The 26,502-nt window shown below is 51.0% G+C and overlaps 9 protein-coding genes across 9 annotated transcripts; 4 read left to right on the forward strand and 5 right to left on the reverse strand.

Annotated features, from left to right (window-relative positions):
* The first annotated feature begins 1,624 nt into the window (after positions 1-1,624).
* Positions 1,625-2,470, forward strand: LOC307093538 (histone H1.3-like). Its single transcript, XM_079761708.1, has one exon. The coding sequence runs from the start codon at positions 1,688-1,690 to the stop codon at positions 2,351-2,353; it is 666 nt and encodes a 221-aa protein (XP_079617834.1). The 5' UTR covers positions 1,625-1,687; the 3' UTR covers positions 2,354-2,470.
* A 2,968-nt stretch (positions 2,471-5,438) lies between these two features.
* Positions 5,439-5,892, reverse strand: LOC307093697 (histone H3.1). The gene has a single exon (XM_079761984.1). It carries the CDS (start codon positions 5,878-5,880, stop codon positions 5,470-5,472), a length of 411 nt encoding a protein of 136 aa, XP_079618110.1. The 5' UTR covers positions 5,881-5,892; the 3' UTR covers positions 5,439-5,469.
* Positions 5,893-7,801: 1,909 nt separating this feature from the next.
* Positions 7,802-8,190, reverse strand: LOC307093831 (histone H4). Its single transcript, XM_079762104.1, has one exon. The coding sequence runs from the start codon at positions 8,157-8,159 to the stop codon at positions 7,848-7,850; it is 312 nt and encodes a 103-aa protein (XP_079618230.1). The 5' UTR covers positions 8,160-8,190; the 3' UTR covers positions 7,802-7,847.
* Positions 8,191-11,557: 3,367 nt separating this feature from the next.
* Positions 11,558-14,606, reverse strand: LOC307092913 (histone H2A type 1-D). The gene has a single exon (XM_079760468.1). It carries the CDS (start codon positions 14,567-14,569, stop codon positions 14,177-14,179), a length of 393 nt encoding a protein of 130 aa, XP_079616594.1. The 5' UTR covers positions 14,570-14,606; the 3' UTR covers positions 11,558-14,176.
* A 232-nt stretch (positions 14,607-14,838) lies between these two features.
* LOC307092952 (histone H2B type 1-C/E/F/G/I) lies at positions 14,839-15,584 on the forward strand. The gene has a single exon (XM_079760548.1). The coding sequence runs from the start codon at positions 14,902-14,904 to the stop codon at positions 15,280-15,282; it is 381 nt and encodes a 126-aa protein (XP_079616674.1). The 5' UTR covers positions 14,839-14,901; the 3' UTR covers positions 15,283-15,584.
* A 5,187-nt stretch (positions 15,585-20,771) lies between these two features.
* Positions 20,772-21,257, reverse strand: LOC307093859 (histone H2B type 1-C/E/F/G/I). The gene has a single exon (XM_079762155.1). The coding sequence runs from the start codon at positions 21,210-21,212 to the stop codon at positions 20,832-20,834; it is 381 nt and encodes a 126-aa protein (XP_079618281.1). The 5' UTR covers positions 21,213-21,257; the 3' UTR covers positions 20,772-20,831.
* Positions 21,258-21,381: 124 nt separating this feature from the next.
* LOC307093856 (histone H2A type 1) lies at positions 21,382-22,408 on the forward strand. The gene has a single exon (XM_079762152.1). The coding sequence runs from the start codon at positions 21,501-21,503 to the stop codon at positions 21,891-21,893; it is 393 nt and encodes a 130-aa protein (XP_079618278.1). The 5' UTR covers positions 21,382-21,500; the 3' UTR covers positions 21,894-22,408.
* Positions 22,409-23,045: 637 nt separating this feature from the next.
* Positions 23,046-23,896, forward strand: LOC307093855 (histone H3.1). The gene has a single exon (XM_079762151.1). The coding sequence runs from the start codon at positions 23,201-23,203 to the stop codon at positions 23,609-23,611; it is 411 nt and encodes a 136-aa protein (XP_079618277.1). The 5' UTR covers positions 23,046-23,200; the 3' UTR covers positions 23,612-23,896.
* Positions 23,897-24,026: 130 nt separating this feature from the next.
* Positions 24,027-25,050, reverse strand: LOC307093852 (histone H1.3-like). Its single transcript, XM_079762148.1, has one exon. The coding sequence runs from the start codon at positions 24,978-24,980 to the stop codon at positions 24,339-24,341; it is 642 nt and encodes a 213-aa protein (XP_079618274.1). The 5' UTR covers positions 24,981-25,050; the 3' UTR covers positions 24,027-24,338.
* Between the last annotated feature and the right edge of the window lie 1,452 nt (positions 25,051-26,502).

Here is a 26,502-nt window from a genome sequence, read left to right on the forward strand (position 1 = left end):
TTCTTAGAAGAAACATAACACCCCAATACTTTTCTTGGTTATTTATTTCATCATGAGGTGGGATGCCAGGCCCTGATTAATAGGTGGGTAATATAAAGCGGTGCATAATTATCTAATATTTGCTGAATTCTATTAGCTTTATGGTGTTGCAAAGAAAGAGTGGGAGCCGGTCGTGCTTGTGATGGAATGTTTGTTCAGCCCCTCAGGTGGGCAGGTTCTGCTCACTGACTCAGGCCGTGACCGTCTGGTTCATACTTGGTTAGTAAAAAGGCCCCGGGTGAAATATGGAAAATTCATGCAGTGATTTCTTAATCCTCACTCCCCCTGCCACCACTGAATTTCAGGAAGGGAGCGGGAGAGACACACAGAAACATCCATGTGAGAGAGACCCATCTATTGGTTGCCTCCCATTCGCGCCCCAGCCAGGCCTGGGATTGAGCCAGCAATTCAGGTACGTGCCCTTGACGGGAATGGAACCCGAGACCCTTCAGTCCGCAGGCAGACGCTCTAACCACCCAGCTAACCTGCTAGGGCTCCTGCAGTGATTTCAATGAGCAACGTTTCTTTCTCATCCTCTGGGTCCCGAGTTGCAATGCTAACAAAGGTCAAATGCATTTTGTGTTTCGAATATCATCTCGGAATATAGGAAATACGTTCAAAGCCCCATGCTCAGTACTGGGGGACCAATCTGGGGGACAGGGTGTCTGTGACGAAGGCCTCTACAATGTTAAGGGGAATTGGATGGAAAACACGTGATGTCCCAGGGCTCTCCTGCTCGCAGCTGGTAACCTGAGGTGGACCTGCCCATCTGCTGCTTTGAGACGCGCCCCCTTTGTGGGTAGGTAGGGTGGGTGACCACCGATGCCGACTCTAGGTCTGAAAAAGCAAGTGGGCTACCTTTTAAGAGAAGATGACTAGTTACTGGTAGAACTGGTTATTTAAAAAACACACATGCACGGAGCAGTCTTGCCCTCGTCCCTCCTAAAAATGGTTAAATCACCAAAAACAGTGGGATCAAACCTAATGTGTGTACTGGTTGCTCCAATACTTAAAAAAAATCAAACCAACATTTTTTTCTCATATAGGTCGTTGTCCATCGTGTACTTTGAATTCTCTCCCCCACTGCCAATTCCCAGGGCTCAGGGCGAACCACTCGCAGGCGAGCTGTGCTATTGCTCTCGCGAAAAATACGATTTTCTGGGCACAGTTGAGTACAGATCCGCTCATGTGCACAAAGTTGCAGAGACAAGAATGTGAAGAACTATGTTCTGCAAGAAATATTTGCAAAGGAAACGGAGGGAAGTAGTATTTTTAAGGAAAATCGGAAAGTTGTCTCCGTTTGACCGAAGTTTTCCAGAGAGTTGGGGGAATCGGGAAAGTTTCAGGGGGCCGGCGGCGGAGCTAGGCGCGCCGGAGAAGGCAGGAAGGAAGCCCGAAGGCTCCCGGACCCGTTTCCCCTAAACCCCTCATGATTTCGTGCACAGATTTCTTCTATTTTCCTCCTTTTTTAAGGGGCAAGAAACACAGCAGCCCGGCGGAGCAGAGGAGCCGGCTGGGAAGCGCGGCGCACGGAGCCGCCAGCCAATCACCACCCAGCGCCTCGCTATATAAACCCCCGCCGCCCGCGCCGGGCCACGCTGCTCTGACAGTTCAAGTCTCCTGTTGTCCTTCCGGGCAAAAGCGAAACATGTCGGAGACCGCTCCCCTGGCTCCTGCCGCTCCCGCCCCCGCGGAGAAGACACCTGTGAAGAAGAAGGCGAAGAAGACGGGCGCAGCCGCCGCCAAGCGCAAGGCGTCCGGGCCGCCCGTGTCCGAGCTCATCACCAAGGCGGTCGCCGCCTCCAAGGAGCGCAGCGGCGTGTCGCTGGCCGCGCTCAAGAAGGCGCTGGCGGCCGCGGGCTACGACGTGGACAAGAACAACAGCCGCATCAAGCTGGGCCTCAAGAGCCTGGTGAGCAAGGGCACCCTGCTGCAGACCAAGGGCACCGGCGCCTCGGGCTCCTTCAAGCTCAACAAGAAGGCGGCCTCCGGCGAGGCCAAGCCCAAGGCCAAGAAGGCGGGCGCGGCCAAGGCCAAGAAGGCTGCGGGGGCGGCCAAGAAGCCCAAGAAGGCCGCGGGCACGGCCACCCCCAAGAAGAGCGCCAAGAAGACCCCGAAGAAGGCCAAGAAGCCGGCGGCGGCCGCGGGGGTCAAGAAGGCGGCCAAGAGCCCCAAGAAGGTGAAGGCCGCCAAGCCCAAGAAGCCGGCGAAGAGCCCGGCCAAGGCCAAAGCCGCCAAGCCCAAGGCGGCCAAGCCGCAGGCTGCCAAGGCCAAGGCTACGAAGGCCAAGAAGGCGGCGCCCAAGAAGAAGTGAAGCTACCGCGGCAGGTCCTGCTTTGAAAATCTCAAAAGGCTCTTTTCAGAGCCACCCACTGATCTCAGGAAAAAGAGCTGAGCTGGCTACATAGCTGGGTGTTTTCCTTTAGGTCAATGACTCCGGTGCGGAGGGGAGGGGAGGGGAGGTGGGGAGCTGGGGAGCTGGGGAGCTGGGGAGCTGGGGAGCTGGGGTGCTGGGCGGGGTGGTGGCATGAGCGCTGTTGGGTTCATAGAAACACATGAGCAGTCGTTTTCGGGAATCTGGGGGCTCTGGGAAGAGCCTTTGGCGCCAGGGGCCTGGGATCGTGGTCTTAGCCTGGTCACTTAACCTTGTGGCGCTCGGTCTGGGGCTGCCGCACAGCCTGGACTGGATGTTGGGCAGGACACCGCCCTGCGCGGTGAACCTGCCCGGGAGCTGGTTGAGCTGGTCGTTGCGGTCCGCCAGCTGTAGGGGGCGCCTTGGAGTCTTGCCGCCCTGCTTCCCGCGCCCAGACGCGCTAGGAGGGGAAAGTGTAATTAATGTAACAAATCGATCTGCGGAAAGGGTTAATGAAGTTTGTTTCCTAAACTTTCCCATTGGCTTGCAGAGGTTAGAGAGCTAATCGGAACGTCCCCGCGCACTCAACGCGCATGGGCTCCAGAGAGAGAAAGTACCCATTAGAGATTGCGATGTTACCTCTTGTATATTCCGTGAGGAAGTTGAAAACCTTGGATTTTTTTTTCTCTTGAGGTCAGTGGAGTTCTTTTTGGGGAAGAGCAGCCACTGTTATTCTGCCCATAATTGAGCTGCCACCCTGAGGCTGAGGGACAGTGAACGAGGAAGTCACCGTCCTGGGGGGTGGTAAGTGGCCCTCAGCCGGATTTCTCCCCCGCAGACGGTGGCGAAGACCTAGGGAGCCATAGTCTCCTGAGCAGGCAATGAATTGGAGGGTAAACAAAACAAAAACGTTTTGGAAGGCAGGGAAGTGTAGGTGGCAGAGAGCTCCTGGGTTAGGGGTGGCCAGGGCACACAACATGGACTCCTGGAAGAAGAGGCTCACTTGTCTCACCATTTCCACTTCATCTCTGGGACTGAGCTTTTATTATTTCAGGGAAGTTCACTTAATTTTACCGGCAAATCTGACAATCTTGAGTTCTACAGAACATTTGGGGGTGTACACCTGGATGGGGGAAACTTTTTCCCCCCAGGAACTCAATGCAATTTAGCATCTCTTTCAATTATGTGTGTAGGCAACTAATCATGGATTTTGCAGTACCTGTGACTTAAACAGGGCAGTCACTGATGCTTTTGTATCACTCTGCAGTGATTTCAAACATCTTGGAAATATAATTTACGCTAAATTTTTGAAAATGATATTCATTATTCTTTGCTGCTCCTTGTTATTTGATGTATTACTAATGAAACGCATGATTTTACAAGCTCAAATACACTCTGGGTACGTTTTAATGTTGCTTTCTAACCTGTATGCATCAAGTACTTAACACCCATAGAGTCTACAGAACGAAAGGAGTCCTGAGTCCCTAAGCCCATCTCCTGGGGGCACAGTATCTTGCTGGAATGTCTCTTCACCTTACTCTTTGTTTATAACACCCCCCATTGGATTATAATTTAATTTGTACTATCTTTTTTTTTTTTTTAAAAAAAAGAATGAAGCCTGTAGCAGGTGTCTTCTAACCAGTTCAAAATTTCCCCAGTGACAGCTGCCTCTCATAATTTCTTCCTACTTTCTACTTGAGACAGAATACCTGGGTAAATGGGAGAATGTGAAGTTGTTACTCAAAAGAATCTTTTTGAAGAGAGACTACATGGAGTAGGGAATATGGGAAAACAGCTGTAAGGTCTTTAATAACCAGAATGAGAGAGGTAGGCTTTTGATGAAGAGGGACGAGGAATAAGAACTATGGAGGGAATTAGTCATTCACTGAGTGGTCAAAGTGACTATACACTACCTCTGTAATCCCTTACAGTTTACAAAGCACATCTAGGACGGCCTCACTAGGGAGCATTGGCATTAGGTGATTGAAATGCTTGTCTTGCAGTTGACACTGGTTTAGAAACACAAACTGAGCAGAATCACCTTACTGGTGCTTGACCAGAAAATTCCACACTAGTTATGTATGTTTCCGGGAGGGGTTGAAACTGCAATTAGAGCAGGTATTAAGTCTGGGTTCGGTGTCTTGGGCTTTTAGCACCAGTAATGCCATTTTGGGTCTTTGGTGTTTGTCCCTTACCATCTACACTTATGACGTGCCAAGCTAAGCACGCTGTCCTAAACAGCATGGGTTAACAGCCAAGAACCCATTAGGAAATTTGAGATTACAAATATCAATTTTTGAAATGCAGTTTACTTTTAAGGTAGAGGCAATACCTACAAATTAATGTACTGACAGAACAAACCTCAGCCAAACGGAGATGCCACCACGAGCACGGCCAGAACAAAGCCAACCCTCCCTGCTGTTTATATGAAAAGCAAACACCGATTTGTTCGTTTCAGATAGTCAATTGACCCAATCTTCCCTAATGGTGACGTCCTACGCAATAACCTGGCGATAGACTTGGACAAAATACTCTAGATCTAGACTGCAGTGCAGGCCTCATTCACTCCTCACCTGTTTAAATGCGCTCCTATGGGTATGTGTGTACTAGTAGATAGCCCTGTGCAATGTTATTCCATGTACATGCTGCCTCAATGGTTGAGGAATTGCAGCAAGAGGGAGCCATTCAACTTCATCGCGTACATATCTGCAGAATGAGTGTGCATGAATTTGCTGCAACAAGACCTTAACTTTAGTGATAATTCCAGGCCCCACTTGGTACAACGGGACCCCAGCTCTATCACTGACAGCAGAGCCACGCACTCTGCTGGGGCTGCTGCTCCGAAGACCTGGCTGTGAATGCTGCTCAAACTGCCTCAGAGACAGCGGCCGTGCCCTCGGGTGGAGAGTAAGGGGCGGGGGGCACAGGACCACTCCTACGTAGCTGCCCCAGCTATTACCCACACTCCTCTAGTGTTACTTGGGGATGTATCGCCTTAGCTTACGGCTCTCCCATTGAAACAGTAGGCGGCTCTGAAAAGAGCCTTTGGGTTTCCGTGAAAGTGGGTGGGGTGGAGCTCACGCCCTCTCCCCGCGGATGCGGCGCGCGAGCTGGATGTCCTTGGGCATGATGGTGACGCGCTTGGCGTGGATGGCGCACAGATTGGTGTCCTCGAACAGCCCCACCAGGTAGGCCTCGCACGCCTCCTGCAGCGCCATCACGGCCGAGCTCTGGAAGCGCAGGTCGGTCTTGAAGTCCTGCGCGATCTCGCGCACCAGGCGCTGGAACGGCAGCTTGCGGATCAGCAGCTCCGTGGACTTCTGGTAGCGCCGGATCTCGCGCAGCGCCACGGTGCCGGGCCGGTAGCGGTGCGGCTTCTTCACGCCGCCCGTGGCCGGCGCGCTCTTGCGGGCCGCCTTGGTGGCCAGCTGCTTGCGGGGCGCCTTCCCGCCCGTGGACTTGCGCGCCGTCTGCTTGGTTCGAGCCATGACTGAGGTGCGGAGTCGGTAGGGTGGAGTGGGAGGCTGGACGCTGTATTTATATGGGAACAGAATCGCTCTGATTGGCTGGTGGGCAGGTCCCGTGACTAGGCCGGAGTTAATTTCAGGAAGTGATTCCGCCGTATTAGGGTGGGATTTCCGTTCCGTTCGAGTCTCTGATTGGTCAATTTGAAGGACGTCTTCCCCGCCCCTCAAATAATTTTTTTTTTTAAGTTATCTGCTCCATCAGTGATGCTCCCAGGCCTACAAGTCTGACCCACAGATTTATTATTCCTGAGCTTTTTTCCTGTTTGGAAAAAAATGTGTTTGAAAGAGAAAGAACTTTATTTTTGTTGAAAGAAACACCGGCATTTTGTGCGGTTAACCCGTTTTCTTCCCGCTCCTGTTACCCGCCCCACCCCCGATCCCGGGATCGATTTCACTGTATTTTCCGTAAATTCCCAGTTCATTGTAGCAGGTGCTTCTAGGATATACTGACTGGGAAGACGTGCAGAATGTTGTGCATCACTCAGGCTTCATGCAAATTTCCGATTGCCTGGGATCCCTGGCGCTTTAATTTTGAGTTGGATTCCAAATGGTCATTTGTCTCAGCTCACCCGTTAGGTTTGGATGCATTTACAATGTCAGCTGGGGTGTGTAAACAGGAACGGATGAAAAAGCATTAACAAAAAAGAAAAGGAAGAAAGGAAGTATTTGCAATGCGGAACCCTGAAATAGATGGCAGCAGTATTTTTTGTAACTGGCTTATTTCCTTCCAGTTTCATCCATGTTGTAGCAGATGTCAGGTTTAAAGAAGGTGACTTTTGAGTTAATTCCCGAAGGAAATGAGGGAGCTAGAGCAATGCCCTGAGGCAGGGAGGGAGCTGGTGTTAGGTACAAAGGCCACTGCAGCTGGAAGATGGGAATGGGGTGGGGTGGGGGCGTAAAAGCCATAAGGCAAATGTTGTAGCATGTTAGGGTTTTGGCTTTGCTAAATGAAAGTTAACAAAATAAAATTTATTTTGAAGAAGAAAAAAGAAATAGATGGCAGTGATCCAGGGTCTTCAGTGAACATTTACTCAAAATGTTTCTGGCGGGAGAGACCCGGATGTCCTGTACGATTTTTGACCAAACCCATGAAGCTCTAGTCAGGGTTGCAACTTGGCTAGATGACAGGATTTCCTGCCTCGGTTTTCACGTCCAAGGCGAAGGGTTCCACTTTTTATAATCCTATTGAAGTGTTCGATTTATTCACAATAATAACAGGCAAAACCCCCTCGGAACTTGCAGCAGGCCGGCTTAAGTGCTGAAAGGCGGAGGGAGGGGGACGAGCAGGAGCCGCAGGGCAGAGGTGTGACCTGGGCGGGAGCCCCTCCTCCCCAAATGCAAGGTGAGGCCTCGGGGCGGGGAGTTAGACACCGAGTTAGAGCCCTGACTCCTGGTCTCGTTACAGTGGATGGTAATTCACAGACTGCTCCGCCTGCGGCTTAGGGCGGGTCCGGCCTGCAAGTGAATGGAAAACAAGGCTCAGTGACTTTGAATCCCGCACCGCCGGGCTGGGGGAGGGGACAGCCCCAGGCCTGGGAGGGGGGCGAGCCCAGTGTGCGAATCCTCCGGCAGATGCAAAGGGACTAAACCAACCTCCGGCTGGCAACTCCTATTTTAATAAACCCGGTTTCCCCTTTCACTTTCTTCCTCTCCCGCCGCCCCAGAAGGCTTCCCATTCCTGCCCGTACCCGTTCCCTCCCGACGGGCCGAAGGCGCTGCCGCCCCTGCGCACAAACGGGCTGAGGCCGGGCGCGGAGGACCCCCATTGGGCCTGAAGCTCCTGCTGAAGGTTAAGGCCCCGCCAGCATCAAACACGGAGGAAACGTGTCCATAGAAACAAGGGCACCACAGCCGCGCTCAGCCCTTCCGCGAGGGGGTGGGCGGCCCTGAAAAGGGCCTTTGGGGGGAGACGGGGCGGGCAGCCGGGCTCAGCCGCCGAAGCCGTAGAGGGTGCGGCCCTGGCGCTTGAGCGCGTACACCACGTCCATGGCCGTGACCGTCTTGCGCTTGGCGTGCTCCGTGTAGGTGACGGCGTCGCGGATCACGTTCTCCAGGAACACCTTGAGCACCCCGCGCGTCTCCTCGTAGATGAGCCCGGAGATGCGCTTGACGCCGCCGCGCCGCGCCAGGCGCCGGATGGCGGGCTTGGTGATGCCCTGGATGTTGTCGCGCAGCACCTTGCGGTGGCGCTTGGCGCCGCCCTTGCCCAGGCCCTTCCCGCCTTTGCCGCGTCCGGACATGGTCGCCGCCGAGAACCAGCAAACCGGCCGCCGAAACCCTATTTATAAGCCGCCAGCGGGGGTGGGCGGGGCCGGCGGGGGTGGGCGGGGCCGGTGGGTGGGTCTCCGCCGACGCGCGTCCTGCGTCTGCGCGCGGGCCCGGGGGCGACAAAGGCGGCTGTGCGAGCCCTGCTCCCTCCCTGGTTCATCCCAAATGCCCTGTTGAAGGTCATTTTAAAAATTGCTGTTTTGTATCCACGTCCTGAAATGGTTGCACCTACGTCAGACACATTAGTCTTTCCGGTTTAAATTGTTGGGAGGCTTACTCACCGCGGACGAGGCAGAGACCATGATGCACCGGGTCTCGTACTTTAAACGCCGACCTGATGTGAAAAGTCCCGGCTCCTCTCTGTCCGGAGAGGCATCTTTGTTCACTTTACACGAGGGCAACATAGAGATGTGGGTACACAGCTTCAGGGGTCCAGGAAAGAGCTGAAATGACCTTGGTGCTTGTCCTTGGGGGCCTGGACCCCACTGCTTGGGCCTCAACCCTCCCTACACCCCACCTTCTGAGGTCCAGGACCCGTGTTCTCTCCTCTGGACTTTGGCTTCCTTTTTAGAATGGAAATGTTGCTGTTGTTTGGCATCGGAAAGGTAACTTTTTGGCTAAGTATTGCACAGTCCGCGAGGAGGAATAAAGGGGTTCCCTGAAAAGTCACCTCGGGGAATCCTAACGTCAGTTTCTAACGGGGCAGGTCTTGGCGGGAGGACACTCCCCAGCCACACAGGTTCGTTAGTAAAAGGTTATCGTTGACTTAAGCCAGCCCCGGGCAGTATTATTATTCTTTTGCACCTAGGTCACCACACCTTTGAAATGCCCAAACGAACCCCTTTTCTTTTCCAGGACCCTGGAGGTTGAACCACCTACCCTCCAGGGAGCACATCATATTTTTAATATTTCGGATGCACGCCTTGTTTTCTCCGATCTTTTAAAAAATATATTTCTATTGATTTCAGAGAGAAACATTGGTGAGAGAGAACCATCAATCTGATCTTTACATAATCTTCCATCTCCTCCTTAATTGTAAATGCATAAAACACACAGACTGCAACCCTGTTATTCTGGAGAGCATTGGAGACTTTGCCTCCCAGCTTATGTCTTGGTGTACAGGTCTCTACAGGTTTGGCGATGTCTTAGGTGGACACCTGTGATTTCCTAGGTAATGTGATCCCCCCCCCCCCCCCCCCGCCGGGGGTTCATTCTCCCCAGTGACCGTGAATCTTTCAATCTCGTATTTTTTGCAATCTGGGCCTACATTCCTTTGCTTTTGTCATGTCCATATCTCTATATCAAAAACAAATGTTTGGTTTCTGAAGTCAATGCTAAACTTACGTGATAGCATTTAAATGTATGTACAGAGTGGCGCAAAAGTAGGTTCACAGTTGTGAGTATGCAGAACACAGTTTATTCTCATATTAGTATTTTTTATTAATGATTGTATCATCATTCATATGAGCAACTGTGAACCTACTTTTACCCCACCCTGTATTTAACCATCAGTCTTCACCATATTTCCATCCCCAGACACAGTTCCCCTAGGACCACATTTTCTGAAAAAGTATTCAGAACCACTTTTGAGCACTTGAAATGTGGCTGAAGGGGAGGAGTCGAAAATTCAATTTTATGCAATTTTAATTGCTGTTTTCAATTTAAAAGCCGATGCTGCACTCCACGCAGTGATTGAAACTGTTTAGCTGCGCTTGAACCACTTGGGCAAGTGAAATTAATTTTTTCGGCAGGACAATTTGTGCAATGTAAACGTATATCAAGTATTTCGAGAAAAAAATTGATATCAGATTGCAAAAAAACATGCACCCAGTTTGGAAGATTTAGACTGAAAAGAAGGAATGTAAAAGATTGCAATAATAATGGTGACATTTTGAAATAAGAGTGTTTTGGATATTTCGGGTTAAATACAACATATTATTAAAATAATTGCATTTTTTCACTTCTTAAATGTGGCTACTGCCCTGGCTGGGTAGCTGAGTTGGTTACAGCAATGTCCCCTCACACCAAGGCTGCAGGTTTGATCCCATACAAGAGTCAACTAATGAATGCGTGAATGCCTGGATCACAAAATGAATTTCTCTCTCTATCTCTCCCTCTCTCCCTTCCTCTGTCTCAAAGTCAACAACAACGTGATTATGGGAATATCTAAAATCACACCTATGGCTGGCGTCACTTGCTCTAGGCATCACCCTCTTTCTCTTCAAATCTCTAGCAAACTTTCCATCATGGGCTTTGGAATACAGTGGCCACTCGAGGCATTTCTAAGAAACCTGGTTACAGAGCCTGGCCTCCATGTAGATTAAAGTATTATTAAAAAACTCATTTTAGCAAACTAAGGGAGGCTTGTCAAATGAAACATTAGTCATCAAAGTGTTGGGGAGGAGAAAAACTTTTTTTTTTTCTTCTATCCTTCTGGGTTCTCTGGCTGGTCTAATACTCAAATTGACGTAAGACAGACTAACAGAAGGAAAACAAATTTTGGCCCTAGCCGGCTTCGCTCAGTGGATAGAGCACTCCCACGGACTGAAGGGTTCCGGGTTCGATACATGCCAAGGACATGTTCTTAGGTTGCAGATTGGATCCTGGGCCCTGGTCAGGGTTCAGGCAGGAGGCAGCCAATTGATGTGTCTCTCTCACATTGATGTTTCTCTCTCTGTGTCTCTTCTCCTCCCTTCCACTCTCTCTAAAAATCAATGGAAAAATATCCTCAGGTGAGGATAAACAAAAAATAAATAAATAAAAATAAAAACAATATATTTTAAAAAAAGACAACCCCTCCCAAAAAAACCCCCACCATTAAAAAAAATTGCACAACAGGAGCCCTATAAAAACATGGGCCAAAGGCAGTCGGGTAACTGAGGCTTATCTGCCACCCTTAGCTCAGGAGTGGAAAGGGGCCCAGGGCTTCAGGGCAGGGGGAGGCACCAGGTGAGGAGCAGGTGTGGGTCATCAGATGTCTCCCTGCCCTAAGGGGTCAACTCCCATGGAAGTTATCTGCCCAGTAGATTGCTTTCCAGGACAGGCCCTATTAATATTCTTTCAGGTAGTTAAGGAAGAGGTATACGGTTTTAGTGCTTCTGCTGGGAGTTGATCCGTGTGGCAAAGTGGCTCATTTTGGGGTCGCATGTTCTGCAAGTAAAGATGGATACTAGAGAGATGTTGACCTTAGAATTCTTCAAGGGCAGCATATCAGGAGTTGGAGGCTACCTGAACATCTGCAGCTAACCTTTTTGTTCCAAATGGGTGTGTTTTTGGAGAGTAAGTATCCAAACCTGATTTTTTAAAAAATATATATATTTTATTGATTTTTTACCAAGAGAAAGGGAGAGGGAGAGAGTTAGAAACATCGATCAGCTGCATCCTGCACACCCCGTACTGGGTATGTGCCCACAACCAAGGTACATGCCCTTGACCGGAATCGAACCTGGGTCCCTTGAGTCCGCAGGCCAATGCTCTATCCACTGAGCCAAACCGGCCAGGGCCAAACCTGATTTTTAAAGCAATTATTGTCTAAGAGAACTTCAGCTTCTGTACAAGAGACTTTGCATTCCAGTAGTGTCAAAAAAAAAAAAAAAAAAAAAAAGAGAGAGAACCAGCCATTCAGTGGAAGTACAAAACCATGTCCATGAAAAAATTATTGTCTCTGGCATTTAGGTTGTTGCAGAAGACCAACGAAAACCAAGGATGCTTCAAAGAAGAGGAGGGACACTGTTAATACGCCGGTGGACTCAGGGAGCAGCCTTCCAAATCCGAGTGAAGGAACACGCAGCGGGCCCTCTCTTATATCTCCCTGTGGTCTTTGTCCTGCAAACATGGATTATGCTTCCGGTCCTTTTCGAGGGCCTTGCAAGAAGGCCTACAGGTGTTGGGGGTCTCCAGGCCATATCTGATGGTCTGGCCTGGCGCCAGCTTTAATAACCCTCCCTCCGGGGCAGTGCACTGTCCACAGCCCCATGGCCTCTGTAACTGGTTCTGCAAGACCAGTATCTGAGAAGGAGGTAGTGACTTACTTATAGGTTATCAAGAATGTACACTGAGCTTGCTGGCATGGATTCAGATCTCTATCCCCCAAATATCAGGGTTACATTGGAATTAGCCCTTTTTTTTAGCCTTCTCAAAGTAAAGACCAAGAGAAATAGAGATGAGCAAGTCAGGTTTATTAACATGTATATTTCATATATACCTGAGAGAGACCCAGGGAAGATTAATTCATAGATGTGGCTTAGAGCTCCCGTTTGTAAAGCGTCTTCAACAAAGTACAGTCATTTTTTTTTTTTTTTCAGAAGGAAAAGGAGAAAGGATGCATCTTCAGGCTTCTAAGGATGGCAAACGGGGGAGGTGAAATATACCTGAGGAAACCAGGAGTCAGCTTCCTTTGCAGATTCCTCTTGTGCCCGTGGGCTGTCACACGTCACTGAGGCATGAGTGGTCTCCACAATTTATATCCTGACTTTAGGCAGGAAAAGGGGGTGGAAGAGCGAGGTCATCCTGCACCTGATGCTTCAGCCCAAAATGATTTTTGTGTCAAAGAGGCATATTTTGGGGTGACTATTCTGGTTTCCTTCACTTTCCTGTATTTAGTCTTCATCATCTCCTCTTGAACTAGGTTTCTCTCCCCGATGGTTCCCTTAACAACTCATCCTCTGTAAGAAACTTTTACTGTATTTTTGAGGCGTGGTATATGATTTTGAATTTTACGTTTGGATGACGGTCACAAGCTCAGTGCACAAAGACCACTTTCTCTCTGTGAAATAAGCCCGGTCTCCATGTGCTCTTGAGGCCGCCACCGCTAGCCGGTGAATGAGAGGCTCCCGACATGCTCATCTCATTTGATTCCCCTACACTTGGACCCCGAGGATTACAAGGACGTTTCTCTCTCACTGCATCAGGGTGTGGGGCTGCATGTTACTTTGATGGGTTTGCAAGGAGCCTGTGTCAGTTCAGGCTCCCCAATAGCCTTGGCCTGAGCCCTGAGTTACAGAGACCAGGAACCTGGCCTAGAGCAATGGTGGTTTGTGGCCTTATTGGCAGGAACAGGTCAGTCTGGTTCTCCACCCCCGCCCCCCTGCTGTGCTGGAATTGGTCTTGTTTGCTTCCTTGAGAAATGCGATTAGCTTCCCACTAAAGGCTGATATGAGATGAAAAATGTCTTGAGTTTATACTCCACTCCAAAATGAGCCCATGAAAGCCGGGTTTCATTGAGTGCTGACTTTACAGGGCTTCGTTCACGGTTTTCTGACGAGACAGATGACCAAGGGACGGTAAAATTTTAAGAATGCCGCCATCAGTAAAATTTAAAAAGCCCGCCCTGACGTGTGATTGGTCAGCTACCCCTCCTTTGTTCTGTCATTTCTTTTATTCAGAGTTGAGGCTGACAGCAGGTTTACTGGAATATGGCAGCACATCCATGATGTGCACACAGCAGACATGTTCACAAAACAACTCCTAGCATGTCCCATAGAGTCCTACCTGAAGTCCGGGCACAGAACTGCAATTGCCTTCGGTACAAGGGGACGCCAGAAATTGGCTTCATCTTTTCTAACATTTTTGTACAGTGACCAACGGCTTAAAAAAACAACTAAGCACTTTGAGGCACTTATATTAAAATCTCAGCAAGCGGCTGTTAATAAAATGTAGATTTAGACACGCATCCTGGCCTGAAAGACTTTACCTTTTCAGGGAAAGTGGGCGGCACCTCCCCTTCATCCTGGGAACTGCAAGACACCAAAGCCTTTCACTTGTAATTAACCCTGAGGCATGTTGCATTGATCGCCTTAATTACAATAGGGAGCAGCTATAGCACTTTCACTTAAGAGAACTTGGCTTTCAAGTGGGTAGGAATTGCTACCAGCATAATCTCAATTAGCTGCTAATGTCGGGAAAATGCCAGCCCTTTCACTGAGGAGGTGGGTGGCTCTGAAAAGAGCCTTTGGTTTAGTTTGCGTTATCGCCCAAGGGACGCAGGCTTCTACTTGCCCTTGGCCTTGTGGTGGCTCTCGGTCTTCTTGGGCAGCAGCACGGCCTGGATGTTGGGCAGCACGCCGCCCTGCGCGATGGTCACCTTGCCCAGCAGCTTGTTGAGCTCCTCGTCGTTGCGGATGGCCAGCTGCAGGTGGCGCGGGATGATGCGCGTCTTCTTGTTGTCGCGGGCCGCGTTGCCCGCCAGTTCCAGGATCTCGGCCGTCAGGTACTCCAGCACGGCCGCCAGGTACACGGGCGCGCCCGCCCCGACCCGCTCGGAGTAGTTGCCCTTGCGGAGCAGGCGGTGAACTCTGCCCACCGGAAATTGCAAGCCGGCCCGCGAGGACCGCGTCTTGGCCTTGGCGCGCGCTTTGCCGCCCTGCTTTCCGCGTCCGGACATGCTGGCCACTGACTGTATCAGAGGAGCCACAGGAAGAGAAAAAGGAGGAATGTTCCGAGGAAGCAACAGGACGCAAGTTATAGTCCTGGGTGGAATGGCTAAACGCGGGATGTGATTGGTTCAAAATTATCTCAGACGCCGCCAACCAATGAGAAAGGTGATGTGGCGCCAGGGAATTTACATGCGCCCGTCACTGACACATCATCAAATCAGATCTGGTGACTCATGAGGACCTCATTTGCATAGAGCCTCTATAAAAGAAGACGCTGTAGACCCAGGCGGACATTTTACACTTTTCCCTTTTCCTTTGCAGGTTTCTCTTTTGCGTTAAAATGCCGGAACCAGCCAAGTCGGCGCCCGCCCCGAAGAAGGGCTCCAAGAAGGCGGTGACCAAGGCGCAGAAGAAGGACGGCAAGAAGCGCAAGCGCAGCCGCAAGGAGAGCTACTCGGTGTACGTGTACAAGGTGCTCAAGCAGGTGCACCCCGACACCGGCATCTCGTCCAAGGCCATGGGCATCATGAACTCCTTCGTCAACGACATCTTCGAGCGCATCGCGGGCGAGGCGTCGCGCCTGGCGCATTACAACAAGCGCTCGACCATCACGTCCCGCGAGATCCAGACGGCCGTGCGCCTGCTGCTGCCCGGCGAGCTGGCCAAGCACGCCGTGTCCGAGGGCACCAAGGCCGTCACCAAGTACACCAGCTCCAAGTGAGGCGCCAAGGCCCCTCTCGAACCCAAAGGCTCTTTTCAGAGCCACCCACCTTGTCAGCATAAGAGTTGTAAGGACCGATCTGGGAACCTAAGGAGGGTCGGGCCTGGATAGTACTTGTATGGGAGACCGCCTGGGAATACCGGCTGCTGTAGGCTTTATATATATATATAAGTTGTAAGGACTTTACTTGCTACTCACTGCTAAACCCGATTCCAAACTTGTTTTGTCTTGGTTATATCTATAAAAGTGTCTTGCTGTCTTGTGCTTGCAATGCGTTTGGTTGAAAATAAGAGAGGTATCTAACCGGTTTAGTCTCAGACTTTTTATTTCTTCCATTGGGCGCTTTGGCTACAAAGGTGGCTAAAGCACTGACATGCTGTTTGAAATGCTGTGAATTCCTGTGTCTACACATCCTTCCCTGGGAAGAAGACTTCGGTTTGTTAATAACCCTTAGTGGTCAGGGAAAGCGCTTCATTCTAGCTCAGTGGGTGTACTTGCTTAAAGCAGCATAACTTCTCAAAACGGGTGCAGGATGGTTAATGAGCATGAAAATTGAAAAGGGACTCGATTGGTTCCAGGTTAGGAGTTCCCTGAAGTTGTTTGCCATAGTGCATCTACCTACATGTTCTCCTCTTTCCCCATTCCCCCACCCTGAGCAGCAAAAGGAACTGGATGTGGCTTTGTTTCCAATTCTAAACAATGTAGTGTAGTGTGCCAGGCAGAATACGCCACCCTGGCTTACCCACCTCCTAAACTTTGGGTTCTGTGATGTTAGATTACCTGACAAAAGGCACTTCCATTTTAGCTGCTAATTCACGGTAATTTACAATGAGATGCTCCAAGTGATCCCAGCGAGGCAATCAGAATGCTGAACTAGACAGGTGGCAGCGTGAGGAGGATTTCGCCCAAGACATGGCTTTGAAAATAAAGGAAAGAGATTATAAGCTCAGGGAGGGGAGAGCCATCCAAGAGCTGGAAAGGGCACCCCACAAGGGACTGCAGCCCCCCCAACACCTTGGTTCCAGCTCAAGGACACCCAGGTGCAAATGCTGATCTACAGAACTATAAAGTTTTAAGTGTATTTCATCACGATTGTGATAATTCATTGGGCCGACAATAGAAAATGAATGCCCTCACATATGTTAAGTATTGCCTAATGTGTTCAGTGATGTTTTTAAGATAATAACTATACCAGTGGCCCGGTGCACGAAATTCGTGCACATTAAAAGGGGATTAATTAGAGGAGATATTTTAATATTGCTATTTGCCCTTTCTCTATAATAGAAGTGTCAGAGATGAAAGAAAATTATTAAAATGTATATGAAAATCTCCCTCCTGTCAGAGTCTGGGACGCACCACAGGCCCAGAGTCAAGTCCCCGCCCACCCACTTGCACCTCAAAATTGTGCAAGACCCAGACCTGGCCGACCCCTCCCAATTTTCTAGATCCAGACCCAGCCAGTCCCACCCTTGTCAAGCCCCACCGGGTGGGGGGCGCAGCCTCAGGTCCCCTGGCCCGGCGCCTGGGTGGGGAGGTGTGCCTTGAGGTCCTCCGTTAAGCCCCACTGGGTGGGGGGTGGGGCCTGAGATCCCCTGTCAAGCCCTGCCAGGGTGGTGGTGGTGGGGTGCAGTCTCAGGTCCCTGCTAATTGCTAGTTAAGGCTCCTTACGGGAACTGGGCCTTCACTGTGGGCGCAGCCATCTTGTGTTACGGAAACCCCTGCCTCTGCTGTGGGCGCCGCCATCATTGCAGTGGAGTGACGGTCAATTTGCATATCCTCTTTATTATATAGGATATCGAATAAATTTGCATGTGTAACTATTATAAAAATCAATATAGGTGCCTGTAAACTTTATAAATATTCCAGGCTCACATGATTTTGAAATTGATCTTATTTGAACAGCAGCAACCTGCGTTTTCTTTTATACAGGTGTCTACAATGTGTGAAGACAGCAGCAGAAAGTTTAATTGTATGGACAAGTAGTTCATCTACTGCAGTATTATTATTCTGATTATACTACTACTTCAAAAGCTGGTCTTCATTATAGGCAAAGTATAGGAGTAATGGTAAAATGTCCATCAATAACTTCATGAACTGTAAATCTCCCTAAATATTTATTATAATGATTTCATGTGTTTTAACACAAGTGTCAATGAAGTAGATTTTAGCAATATTTTCATTTGATAAGGTTAGGGTCGCCAAAGGAGGAACGCACGAGGCCAAAAGTGGTAAGGAATTATAATTTACTGGAGGCTCGGTGCACGAAAATCGTGCATGGGGGATGGGGGAGGTTGTCCCTCAGCCCAGCCTGCACCCTCTCCAATCTGGGACCTAAACGGGCAGTTGGATATCCATCTCACAATACAGGATTGCTGGCTCCAAACTGCTCACGTGCCGCTGCCTGATTCCCCTTAACTGCTTCTGCCTGCCAGCCTGATCGCCCCCTAACCACTACCCTGCCAGCCTGATCGACGCCTAACTGCTCCCTGGCTGGCCCAATTGCCCCTAAATGCCCTCCTCTGCTGGCCTGGTCACCCCTAACTGCCTCCCCTGCAAGCCTGCCCCCCCACACCAACTTTCCTCCCCTGCAGGCCTAGTCCCCCCAACTGCCCTCCCCTGCAGGCCTGGTCCCCCCTCCAACTGCTCTCCTCTGCTGGCCTGGTCCCCCTCAACAGCCCTCCCCTGCAGTCCTGGTCCCCCCTAACATTCCTCCCCTGCAGGCCTAGAACCCCCAACTGCCATCCCCTGCAGGCTTGGTCCCCCCCAACTGCCCTCCTCTGCCAGCCTGGTCACCCCTAACTGCCCACAACTGCCCTCCCCTGCAGGCCATCTTGTGGTGGCCATCTTGTGTCCATATGGGGGCAGCCATCTTGTGTATTGGAGTGATGGTCAATTTACTCTCTTATTAGATAGGATGAGGTCATCTGGGTACCAGAGGGGCTGAGCCCCCAAATGGTGCCAGCAACCAGGTATGGGGTAGGGGGATTGTCAGAGATTTTAATGGACTCTAGGTGGGCTTTTTCTAGGCGGAGAATTCTCTGTAGAGGGGAAAGATAATGGTCTTAGCAAGTGGAATGTGTTGTAAGAGAAAGGGAATGTGGGTTGTGAATTGGTCTAAAGGTTAGTTCCCATGAGAGGGCGTGTGATCAGACCTAACAATAGGTAAAATAACAGAAGGTGTGAGAAACAAAGTTCATGTACCTGGCATAACTCAAGTTCCAACCCCAGTCGTATTATTTCAGAGAGGAAGGGAGAGAGAGAGAAACATCAATGATGAGATTGAGCCTGCAATTCAGGCATGTGTCCTGGGCTGGAATTGAACCCGGGACCCTTCAGTCCACAGGCCAACGCTCTATCCACTGAGCCAAACCATCCAGGGCCCAACCCCAGTCTTCTGATGCTATGGTCTTCCAAAGATGTCTACAGAGAATAAAAACCACTTTTATAGAGAGCTATGGATTTCTTAGCACCTTGGGAAGTACCTTTCCTTAGAGTTCCTCCTTTCCCCAGCACCCCGCTGCCTCTGTTTCCTTGGTGTGCGCCAACTCGTCTGTCATGTTTCCTGAGTCGGCCAACGGGGAAGCTTGGCTGGGCTCAGAGATGGGCCTGTAGCCTGCACTCCCCTCTGGGTCCAGGGAGAGCTGATGCTGACAAACCCTCCCCCCTGAGGTGACCTCCTGGAGAGCAAGGACCATGTCTTCGAGGATGACCCACCTGCCTGGGGCTGAGAGGGGCACCCTAAGCATCTTCTTTAACGTGTAAAACAGAACCAGCCCTTTACAGCCAGGGCGGCGAGCTGCCCTGTTGTCCGGAAAAGAGAACGACGGGTTATTTTTGCAAAGATAATTGAATCAACGTGACACACGTTTTGGGAAACTGAAAAGCAAGAGTAGAATTGGTGTGCCAAGGACAACGGAAGGAAGTGGGAGCCAGAGCAGGGCTCAGAGCGCGCGCGCATACACACACGTTAGTTATTAAAGTCTGGAAATTTGGAGGGGAGTCCCGGTAGAGATAAGGCTCAGATCTTGGGAGGGGGTGCTTATAAAGCTGATGCTGGAAGCCTAGAATCCAGACTGGGGGGTGGGGGTGGAGGGGCAAAGCCAGGAACTGGAACCAGTGGTGGTGACACAGGGGAAGGGCGTGTCATAAGAATGGAGCCACAGTTGTCTAATAACCATCCTCCTTAGTAACTAGAGGTGAGCAGTTCTCTTTCAGACCCGGGAACCTGGAGGAGGAGACAAGGCTGGAGAAAGTAAGACGCCTCCATGGGCCCAGGACTCAGAAAACAAACACATTTGAGAACAGACCAAGGACAGGACACGCGTTGACTTGGTGGCTGCGCTGGGACCCTGGTTCCCTCCGGGAGTTCCTCTCAGGAACGCTGGTCCTTCTCCGGGCCCAGTAACAGGCTGAGCTGTTTGTAACATCACAGAGGAGACACTTTGGTTCTCGGACTTTGAGCTCCTGAAGGCCGGACTGCAGACGCTGCCCTCCCCTTTCCCTGCTGCACCTGCAGCTGCGCATGGCTGTCTTCTCCCTCGTGTGCATCCTGTGCATCCAACCAGCCAACTGGGGGGCGGGGGGGGGTCAGAGTAGATTCTTGTGGGTGACCTGCTGCTCTCCCTTAGGGCCGGCTGGATTGGAATAAACGTTCACATGGGATGCAACCCTGTGTCTGCTCAAGCGGCTGAAGTAGTGACCCGCAGCCCCCCACCCCTTGGTCGTCTGGGTTCACTTGACCCAGAAGGTAAGGCCGGAGCTGACACAAAGCAAACTAGAGCGCCAGCCCCGCCAGCTGTGCCCGGAAGTGACTGCAAAGGAGCGTGGTGTGCAAGGCTCCAGCCTGTTCGCCCTACAAGGTCCCGGGAGGAACAGGCCCCCTTTACCGAGTGCACGGGGCTCCCGCACAGGTCTTCCTAGGACGGACAAAGGCTCAGCAAACTCGGGAGTCCTTGTGCTTGGAACAGAAAGGCATCCAGTTCTTTTGCGGAGACTGTAAGTGGCTCCGAACAGAACCTTGAGTTCGGTGTCCACACCCTTAGATAACACGGTTGGCGAGGACCCTAAAGGCCGCGGGCAAAGGGCGGGGGAGGGGGAAGTCGTTGCAGCCGCACAAAGGAAGGCGGGCGCAGAGCCACAGCGCCACCTAGAGGACGCGCGTTGTGGTTGCCAGTCAGGCGCTTTGGGGCGACGATTTACTTAAAACAGACCAGACATTTCAGGGTCGATTTGGAAGCTTTAGAAAGCATCTCCTCCAGCCCACACAGTCCCTGCGAAAACGTTAAAAATCGGTGACGAGCAGCTTGAAGGTCTTACTTAGTCAGACCTGGGTTTCAGTCCACGTTCACCTACACTCATGGGAGCCGCGTATGGGGCATATTGTCCAGAGAACAGGCCCTGGGCCTACCCCCTGGGGGACTCGGGGAGCCCCTCCGGAATGTTGGCCCTGATGCTCAGGACCTGGACGTGCCAGTGCACACACAGCTCTTTATGGGAAAACGTGGGTGGCTCTGAAAAGAGCCTTTGGGGTGGACAGGGGCCTTGGCGCCTCACTTGGAGCTGGTGTACTTGGTGACGGCCTTGGTGCCCTCGGACACGGCGTGCTTGGCCAGCTCGCCGGGCAGCAGCAGGCGCACGGCCGTCTGGATCTCCCGGGACGTGATGGTCGAGCGCTTGTTGTAATGCGCCAGGCGCGACGCCTCGCCCGCGATGCGCTCGAAGATGTCGTTGACGAAGGAGTTCATGATGCCCATGGCCTTGGACGAGATGCCGGTGTCGGGGTGCACCTGCTTGAGCACCTTGTACACGTACACCGAGTAGCTCTCCTTGCGGCTGCGCTTGCGCTTCTTGCCGTCCTTCTTCTGCGCCTTGGTCACCGCCTTCTTGGAGCCCTTCTTCGGGGCGGGGGCGGACTTGGCGGGCTCGGGCATGGTCGGGAGCTCAACAGACTTGTTCAGCTGGAGAAAGAAATAGGAAGCGAGGAGTGAGAGTTATCTGTCTTATATAACAAGTGGTATGCAAATGAGGTATTAATCTGTTGCATGTGCTTCGTGCATATTCAGAGAACGTCATAAGATCTTCCCAATCAGAATGCCAAATAGCGCTGCAGATTTAGCCAATGACACAGCTTCTTTTTCGCGCCCAGACATTTTTATAAAAAGTGCCAGGGCTGCAGTTTCACTTCGCTGTTTGCTTTGTGTTAATATCTGAAGGTGAACATGTCCGGACGTGGAAAGCAAGGAGGGAAGGCCCGAGCCAAGGCCAAGACGCGGTCCTCGCGGGCCGGGCTGCAGTTCCCCGTGGGCCGCGTGCACCGCCTGCTCCGCAAGGGCAACTACGCCGAGCGGGTCGGGGCGGGCGCGCCCGTGTACCTGGCGGCCGTGCTGGAGTACCTGACGGCCGAGATCCTGGAGCTGGCGGGCAACGCGGCCCGCGACAACAAGAAGACGCGCATCATCCCGCGCCACCTGCAGCTGGCCATCCGCAACGACGAGGAGCTCAACAAGCTGCTGGGCAAGGTGACCATCGCGCAGGGCGGCGTGCTGCCCAACATCCAGGCCGTGCTGCTGCCCAAGAAGACCGAGAGCCACCACAAGGCCAAGGGCAAATAAGGAGCAAGGCGCAGCGTTCAAAACCAAAGGCTCTTTTCAGAGCCACCCACCTTCTCACTGAAAGGGCTTGCATTTGCTTTTTCTTTAAACATCTGCTGGTAAATGGCTTGTAGATGTCAGTAAACACCCCATAAGAGCGAAATTAACCAACCATTGTAAAAGATACATTAAACGGAAAACTTAGCAGCCCAGTGGAAACAAAAGGTGTTAGGTTTCAGGTAATTAAGACAATCAATGTAGCAATACCTCGAGGTTAAGACAAATACATTGTATACAAAGACAATGTTTGGTCAAAGGTGACTAATTAAGTGCAAATGTAGTTAATGACCTGCAGCAATAAAACCACCCTTTCAGTCTCTTGTTGGGTAGTTTTGCATCTTAATAGGACAAATCACCTGTAGGTCTGTCTGCAACCCCGTTGGGCCTTAACCGTTTGCAAATAGGAAAACAATACTTTATGTGCCCATAGTCATGCACTTTTATTTTTAATTTTTCTTGTTTATACTATTAGATACCCTTTTTCCACTTCCACCCTGCTCATGTCCTTAGGCAGAATTTAATAACACAGGCTTCAGCGTTACTTTAAAAAGGCTCTTAATAATCTTTGCATCATTTATACATTTGAGTATTTTTTAAACTTCATTTTACACAAGCCTCAGGTAAAAGTGTAAAACGTGGTGGAATGCTTTCTGTGACGATGCTGATTAGTGGGTAATACATATATTAATGTAGTTACGACAGAAAATAAAATCACTTCAATTAATGGTCTTTTTGCATTTAGGAAAAGTACATGAAAACAGGAAATGTAAAATCCTCCAAGTTCGGAGGTGGGGGGCAAGATAGTCTAAGGTCAAATGTGGAAATTAAGCAATTTATGTTGAAATCCATCTTCCTAAACTTAAAACATGTCACTTTCACTTAGCCAATCACATCTAGCGCGCGCTTTTTCAAACGAAACATAGGAAAGGCAGGCTAAGCGCCAAAATTTACAATTCTTATCAAGCGAACAACATATGTCACTGTTGCCGGGATAACGCCAAAATATTGTGCAAGAGACGGTGTAAAGACGATAGAGGCGAAAGACGGTAGAAAACACTCTACTGAAAGTGTGCTTGGGAGGAAAAAGTTAATGTTCGGTCTTAACCACCGGAAGTCCCACCTATCCGGAAGTGATTGCCGCTTGCATAACTTTAGTCTGAGCCTTGATCGACAGATAACTGGTCCAATCAGAGCGGGTCTTGCCTTATATATAGTGTTGAGCTCCAGCTTTCTCACTCTTCCTCCAGGTTAACTTCTCGTCCTTTGCAATGGCTCGTACGAAGCAGACGGCGCGCAAGTCCACGGGCGGGAAGGCGCCCCGCAAGCAGCTGGCCACCAAGGCGGCCCGCAAGAGCGCGCCGGCCACGGGCGGCGTGAAGAAGCCGCACCGCTACCGGCCCGGCACCGTGGCGCTGCGCGAGATCCGGCGCTACCAGAAGTCCACGGAGCTGCTGATCCGCAAGCTGCCGTTCCAGCGCCTGGTGCGCGAGATCGCGCAGGACTTCAAGACCGACCTGCGCTTCCAGAGCTCGGCCGTGATGGCGCTGCAGGAGGCGTGCGAGGCCTACCTGGTGGGGCTGTTCGAGGACACCAACCTGTGCGCCATCCACGCCAAGCGCGTCACCATCATGCCCAAGGACATCCAGCTGGCGCGCCGCATCCGCGGGGAGAGGGCGTAGACATTATTGCACAAGATTCAGCAAAAACCCAAAGGCTCTTTTCAGAGCCACCCACAACTTCAATTAGAAGGCGCTGTACGCTTAAGTGGGACTTCTCTCAGTAATTTCAAGGAAACTTGCGCAGCATGTCTATTTATCAAATGTTACCGAAATCCTAAGTGCTCTAAGTCCTCAGTCCTTAGGACAACACTTGCATCAGAGCCCCTTTGGGCGATGCAGGAGTGGATTAAGTCTGTTTTGCATAATTATCAATGGTACCTCCTAGCTTCGGGCAGTTGGTAAACCGTAGCTGGAGTGAAAGTAGCTTACTGCATTGTTTTTACCCTGAAGGAAACTTGTCAGAATAATGACTATGTGACTATGATCTTTCATGCAGGAAATACAGGACGAAAAAACACGCGGAAAGCTGCAGTGGGAAGTTTAACAGGTTTATTATTTGCCTATCGAGTTGGGTCTTAAGGGCACAATAGTGGAACCCTAGAAAAGCGAGCGCTAGGGAACCTTAACCCCAAAAGCTCCCTGGTGCGCCGAACCCCTTTTCCTGGGAAAGTAAACGTGTACTTACTCTTTTATGGCTACAGACCACCACGCACCAGGTGTAACGTACAAAAACAGCCTCACGTCCGCCCCTCCCACCCCCGCCAGGGAATGTGGTGTCACCAGCTCCGTCAGAGGACTTGGGTGGCTCTGAAAAGAGCCTTTGTAGTCAAGGGGTCCGTGGGCGTCCTCACTTCTTGGGCGCCGCCTTCTTGGCCTTGGCAGCCTTGGGCTTGGCCGCCTTGGGCTTGGCGGCTTTGGCCTTGGCCGGGCTCTTGGCCGGCTTCTTGGGCTTGGCGGCCTTCACCTTCTTGGGGCTCTTGGCCGCCTTCTTGACCCCCGCGGCCGCCGCCGGCTTCTTGGCCTTCTTCGGGGTCTTCTTGGCGCTCTTCTTGGGGGTGGCGGTGCCCGCGGCCTTCTTGGGCTTCTTGGCCGCCCCCGCAGCCTTCTTGGCCTTGGCCGCGCCCGCCTTCTTGGCCTTGGGCTTGGCCTCGCCGGAGGCCGCCTTCTTGTTGAGCTTGAAGGAGCCCGAGGCGCCGGTGCCCTTGGTCTGCAGCAGGGTGCCCTTGCTCACCAGGCTCTTGAGGCCCAGCTTGATGCGGCTGTTGTTCTTGTCCACGTCGTAGCCCGCGGCCGCCAGCGCCTTCTTGAGCGCGGCCAGCGACACGCCGCTGCGCTCCTTGGAGGCGGCGACCGCCTTGGTGATGAGCTCGGACACGGGCGGCCCGGACGCCTTGCGCTTGGCGGCGCCGGCGGGCTTGCGCGCCTTCTTCTTCACGGGCGTCTTCTCCGCAGACGGAGCCGGAGGCGCGGCCGGTGCGGTCTCGGACATGGTCGTCGGTTCGGATTCCGGGCAGAAAAAAAACAACAACAAATGAGTCTGCGAGCGGTGCGGCCGACTGCGCGGAGCGTCTATATAAACACACAGCCACGCTGCGCGCTGATTGGCTCCCAGCTCCCTCTTCCGCCCGAGAGCAACTCGGTCTCAGCTCCGTCTCGGAATTGTGTTTGTTCCATTTCAGGAAAGCCAAAATATTAAGATTTCCTATGGAAGGACCGCAGCAATTTTACTCTCCAACTCACCGGGAGAGCTCAAGCTTTGAGACCGTCATCGTGTTGCCTTTCGATTGGCATCCCTTCGGCCTCAGCCTTTGTCAAAAGCCCCCGACACCCTGAGAGATTCACAGGTCGGAGAGTCCACTTGTTGATTTTCGTTTAAAATAGAAAGGTTCCCCTTTGTGTCTCCAATATCTTGCCCCCCACTGATGTTCTATACCTTCTTGGCTTGCCTTCCATGTCAGCATCTGCTGTGTTCTCCTCGAGATTTACCCAGAAAATCGCTTTCATCGGAGAAGAAATAGCACAGGCTCTTCCAGGATTTCTCTACAAGAGCGATCCGAAAGGATGCTTGGAATACCAGTAATTTTTCATAGGAAAAGCCTTTGTTTTGTCTCAAAAAGCTTTAGCGTAGCTTTTGGTGACTATTTTTGGCTGTAAGGAGTCCATATTAATTTAAGAAAATGGGAATGTAATATTCAATGCTTGTCGGGGCAGTTGGGCCTGTTAGAGTAGCTGGTGGCTGAGTAGATTCAGATAAAGGCATAAAGAGAGGTGGTTCCTTTTACAGGTTAAAAAAATTCTTTTTGTTTTTTTTTAAAGAGGGGAATGCTATTCATATGTTCATGAGCTTTTGGGCACAGAAGTCTGTCATGCTTGGGGAAGATACATTTGGCAAAATATTCAAGTAACAGCAGCCTTAAGGAACATACACAGCACACACACTCACACTTATGTAGGATTCCTTTAGGATAGGGAAACTTAAAAGCAAGAATGTCCTATAGTTACTACTCAAATTCTCATTTAAGAAAGAGTATAGGTTTATAGGAAGCACATTACAGCTTTTGCTTTATGTTCAGTAAGATGCAGATTGATGGTAGAGTTGTCAGGACAAGACTCTCGCTGAATGCTGAAATGGAGCGCAGTGTTTTGTAGACACAGATACAGACGAGGAGCTTGACAGGAAGCAAATCTGGTAAATGAACAGCAAAGGAGAAACCAACATGTAATTAACCGAATAGAGTCTATGGGCTCTGGCTCAGCCTCCTTCCCGCGGACAGAGCTTTGGCTGTGAAACCCCTGTCTCCTTTACCTGCTGCAAATAAATAAACGTGCAGGCCAACAGCCCAAGCGGCGACCTCCTTGAGTTTGATAACAGTGATTTGATTTTCCTTTTTGCTCCTCGAGCTTTATGCTTGTCTCCAACAACCTGAAGGCTGTTTCACTAGGAAAGGCCAGCGCTGGGATACCACACGGCAAAGCTCAGGAAGTTAAGCTTTCTCCTTGACCATCAATGT

This window comes from Cnephaeus nilssonii (genome assembly GCF_951640355.1).
Source record: "Cnephaeus nilssonii genome assembly, chromosome: 21".
In the NCBI taxonomy this organism is placed as follows: domain Eukaryota; kingdom Metazoa; phylum Chordata; class Mammalia; order Chiroptera; family Vespertilionidae; genus Cnephaeus; species Cnephaeus nilssonii.

What these genes read in the sequence shown, in the direction of transcription:
- LOC307093538 (XM_079761708.1), top strand. Translation starts at nt 1,688, where the DNA reads ATGTCGGAGACCGCTCCCCTGGCTCCTGCCGCTCCCGCCCCCGCGGAG.
- LOC307093697 (XM_079761984.1), bottom strand. Translation starts at nt 5,880, where the DNA reads ATGGCTCGAACCAAGCAGACGGCGCGCAAGTCCACGGGCGGGAAGGCG.
- LOC307093831 (XM_079762104.1), bottom strand. Translation starts at nt 8,159, where the DNA reads ATGTCCGGACGCGGCAAAGGCGGGAAGGGCCTGGGCAAGGGCGGCGCC.
- LOC307092913 (XM_079760468.1), bottom strand. Translation starts at nt 14,569, where the DNA reads ATGTCCGGACGCGGAAAGCAGGGCGGCAAAGCGCGCGCCAAGGCCAAG.
- LOC307092952 (XM_079760548.1), top strand. Translation starts at nt 14,902, where the DNA reads ATGCCGGAACCAGCCAAGTCGGCGCCCGCCCCGAAGAAGGGCTCCAAG.
- LOC307093859 (XM_079762155.1), bottom strand. Translation starts at nt 21,212, where the DNA reads ATGCCCGAGCCCGCCAAGTCCGCCCCCGCCCCGAAGAAGGGCTCCAAG.
- LOC307093856 (XM_079762152.1), top strand. Translation starts at nt 21,501, where the DNA reads ATGTCCGGACGTGGAAAGCAAGGAGGGAAGGCCCGAGCCAAGGCCAAG.
- LOC307093855 (XM_079762151.1), top strand. Translation starts at nt 23,201, where the DNA reads ATGGCTCGTACGAAGCAGACGGCGCGCAAGTCCACGGGCGGGAAGGCG.
- LOC307093852 (XM_079762148.1), bottom strand. Translation starts at nt 24,980, where the DNA reads ATGTCCGAGACCGCACCGGCCGCGCCTCCGGCTCCGTCTGCGGAGAAG.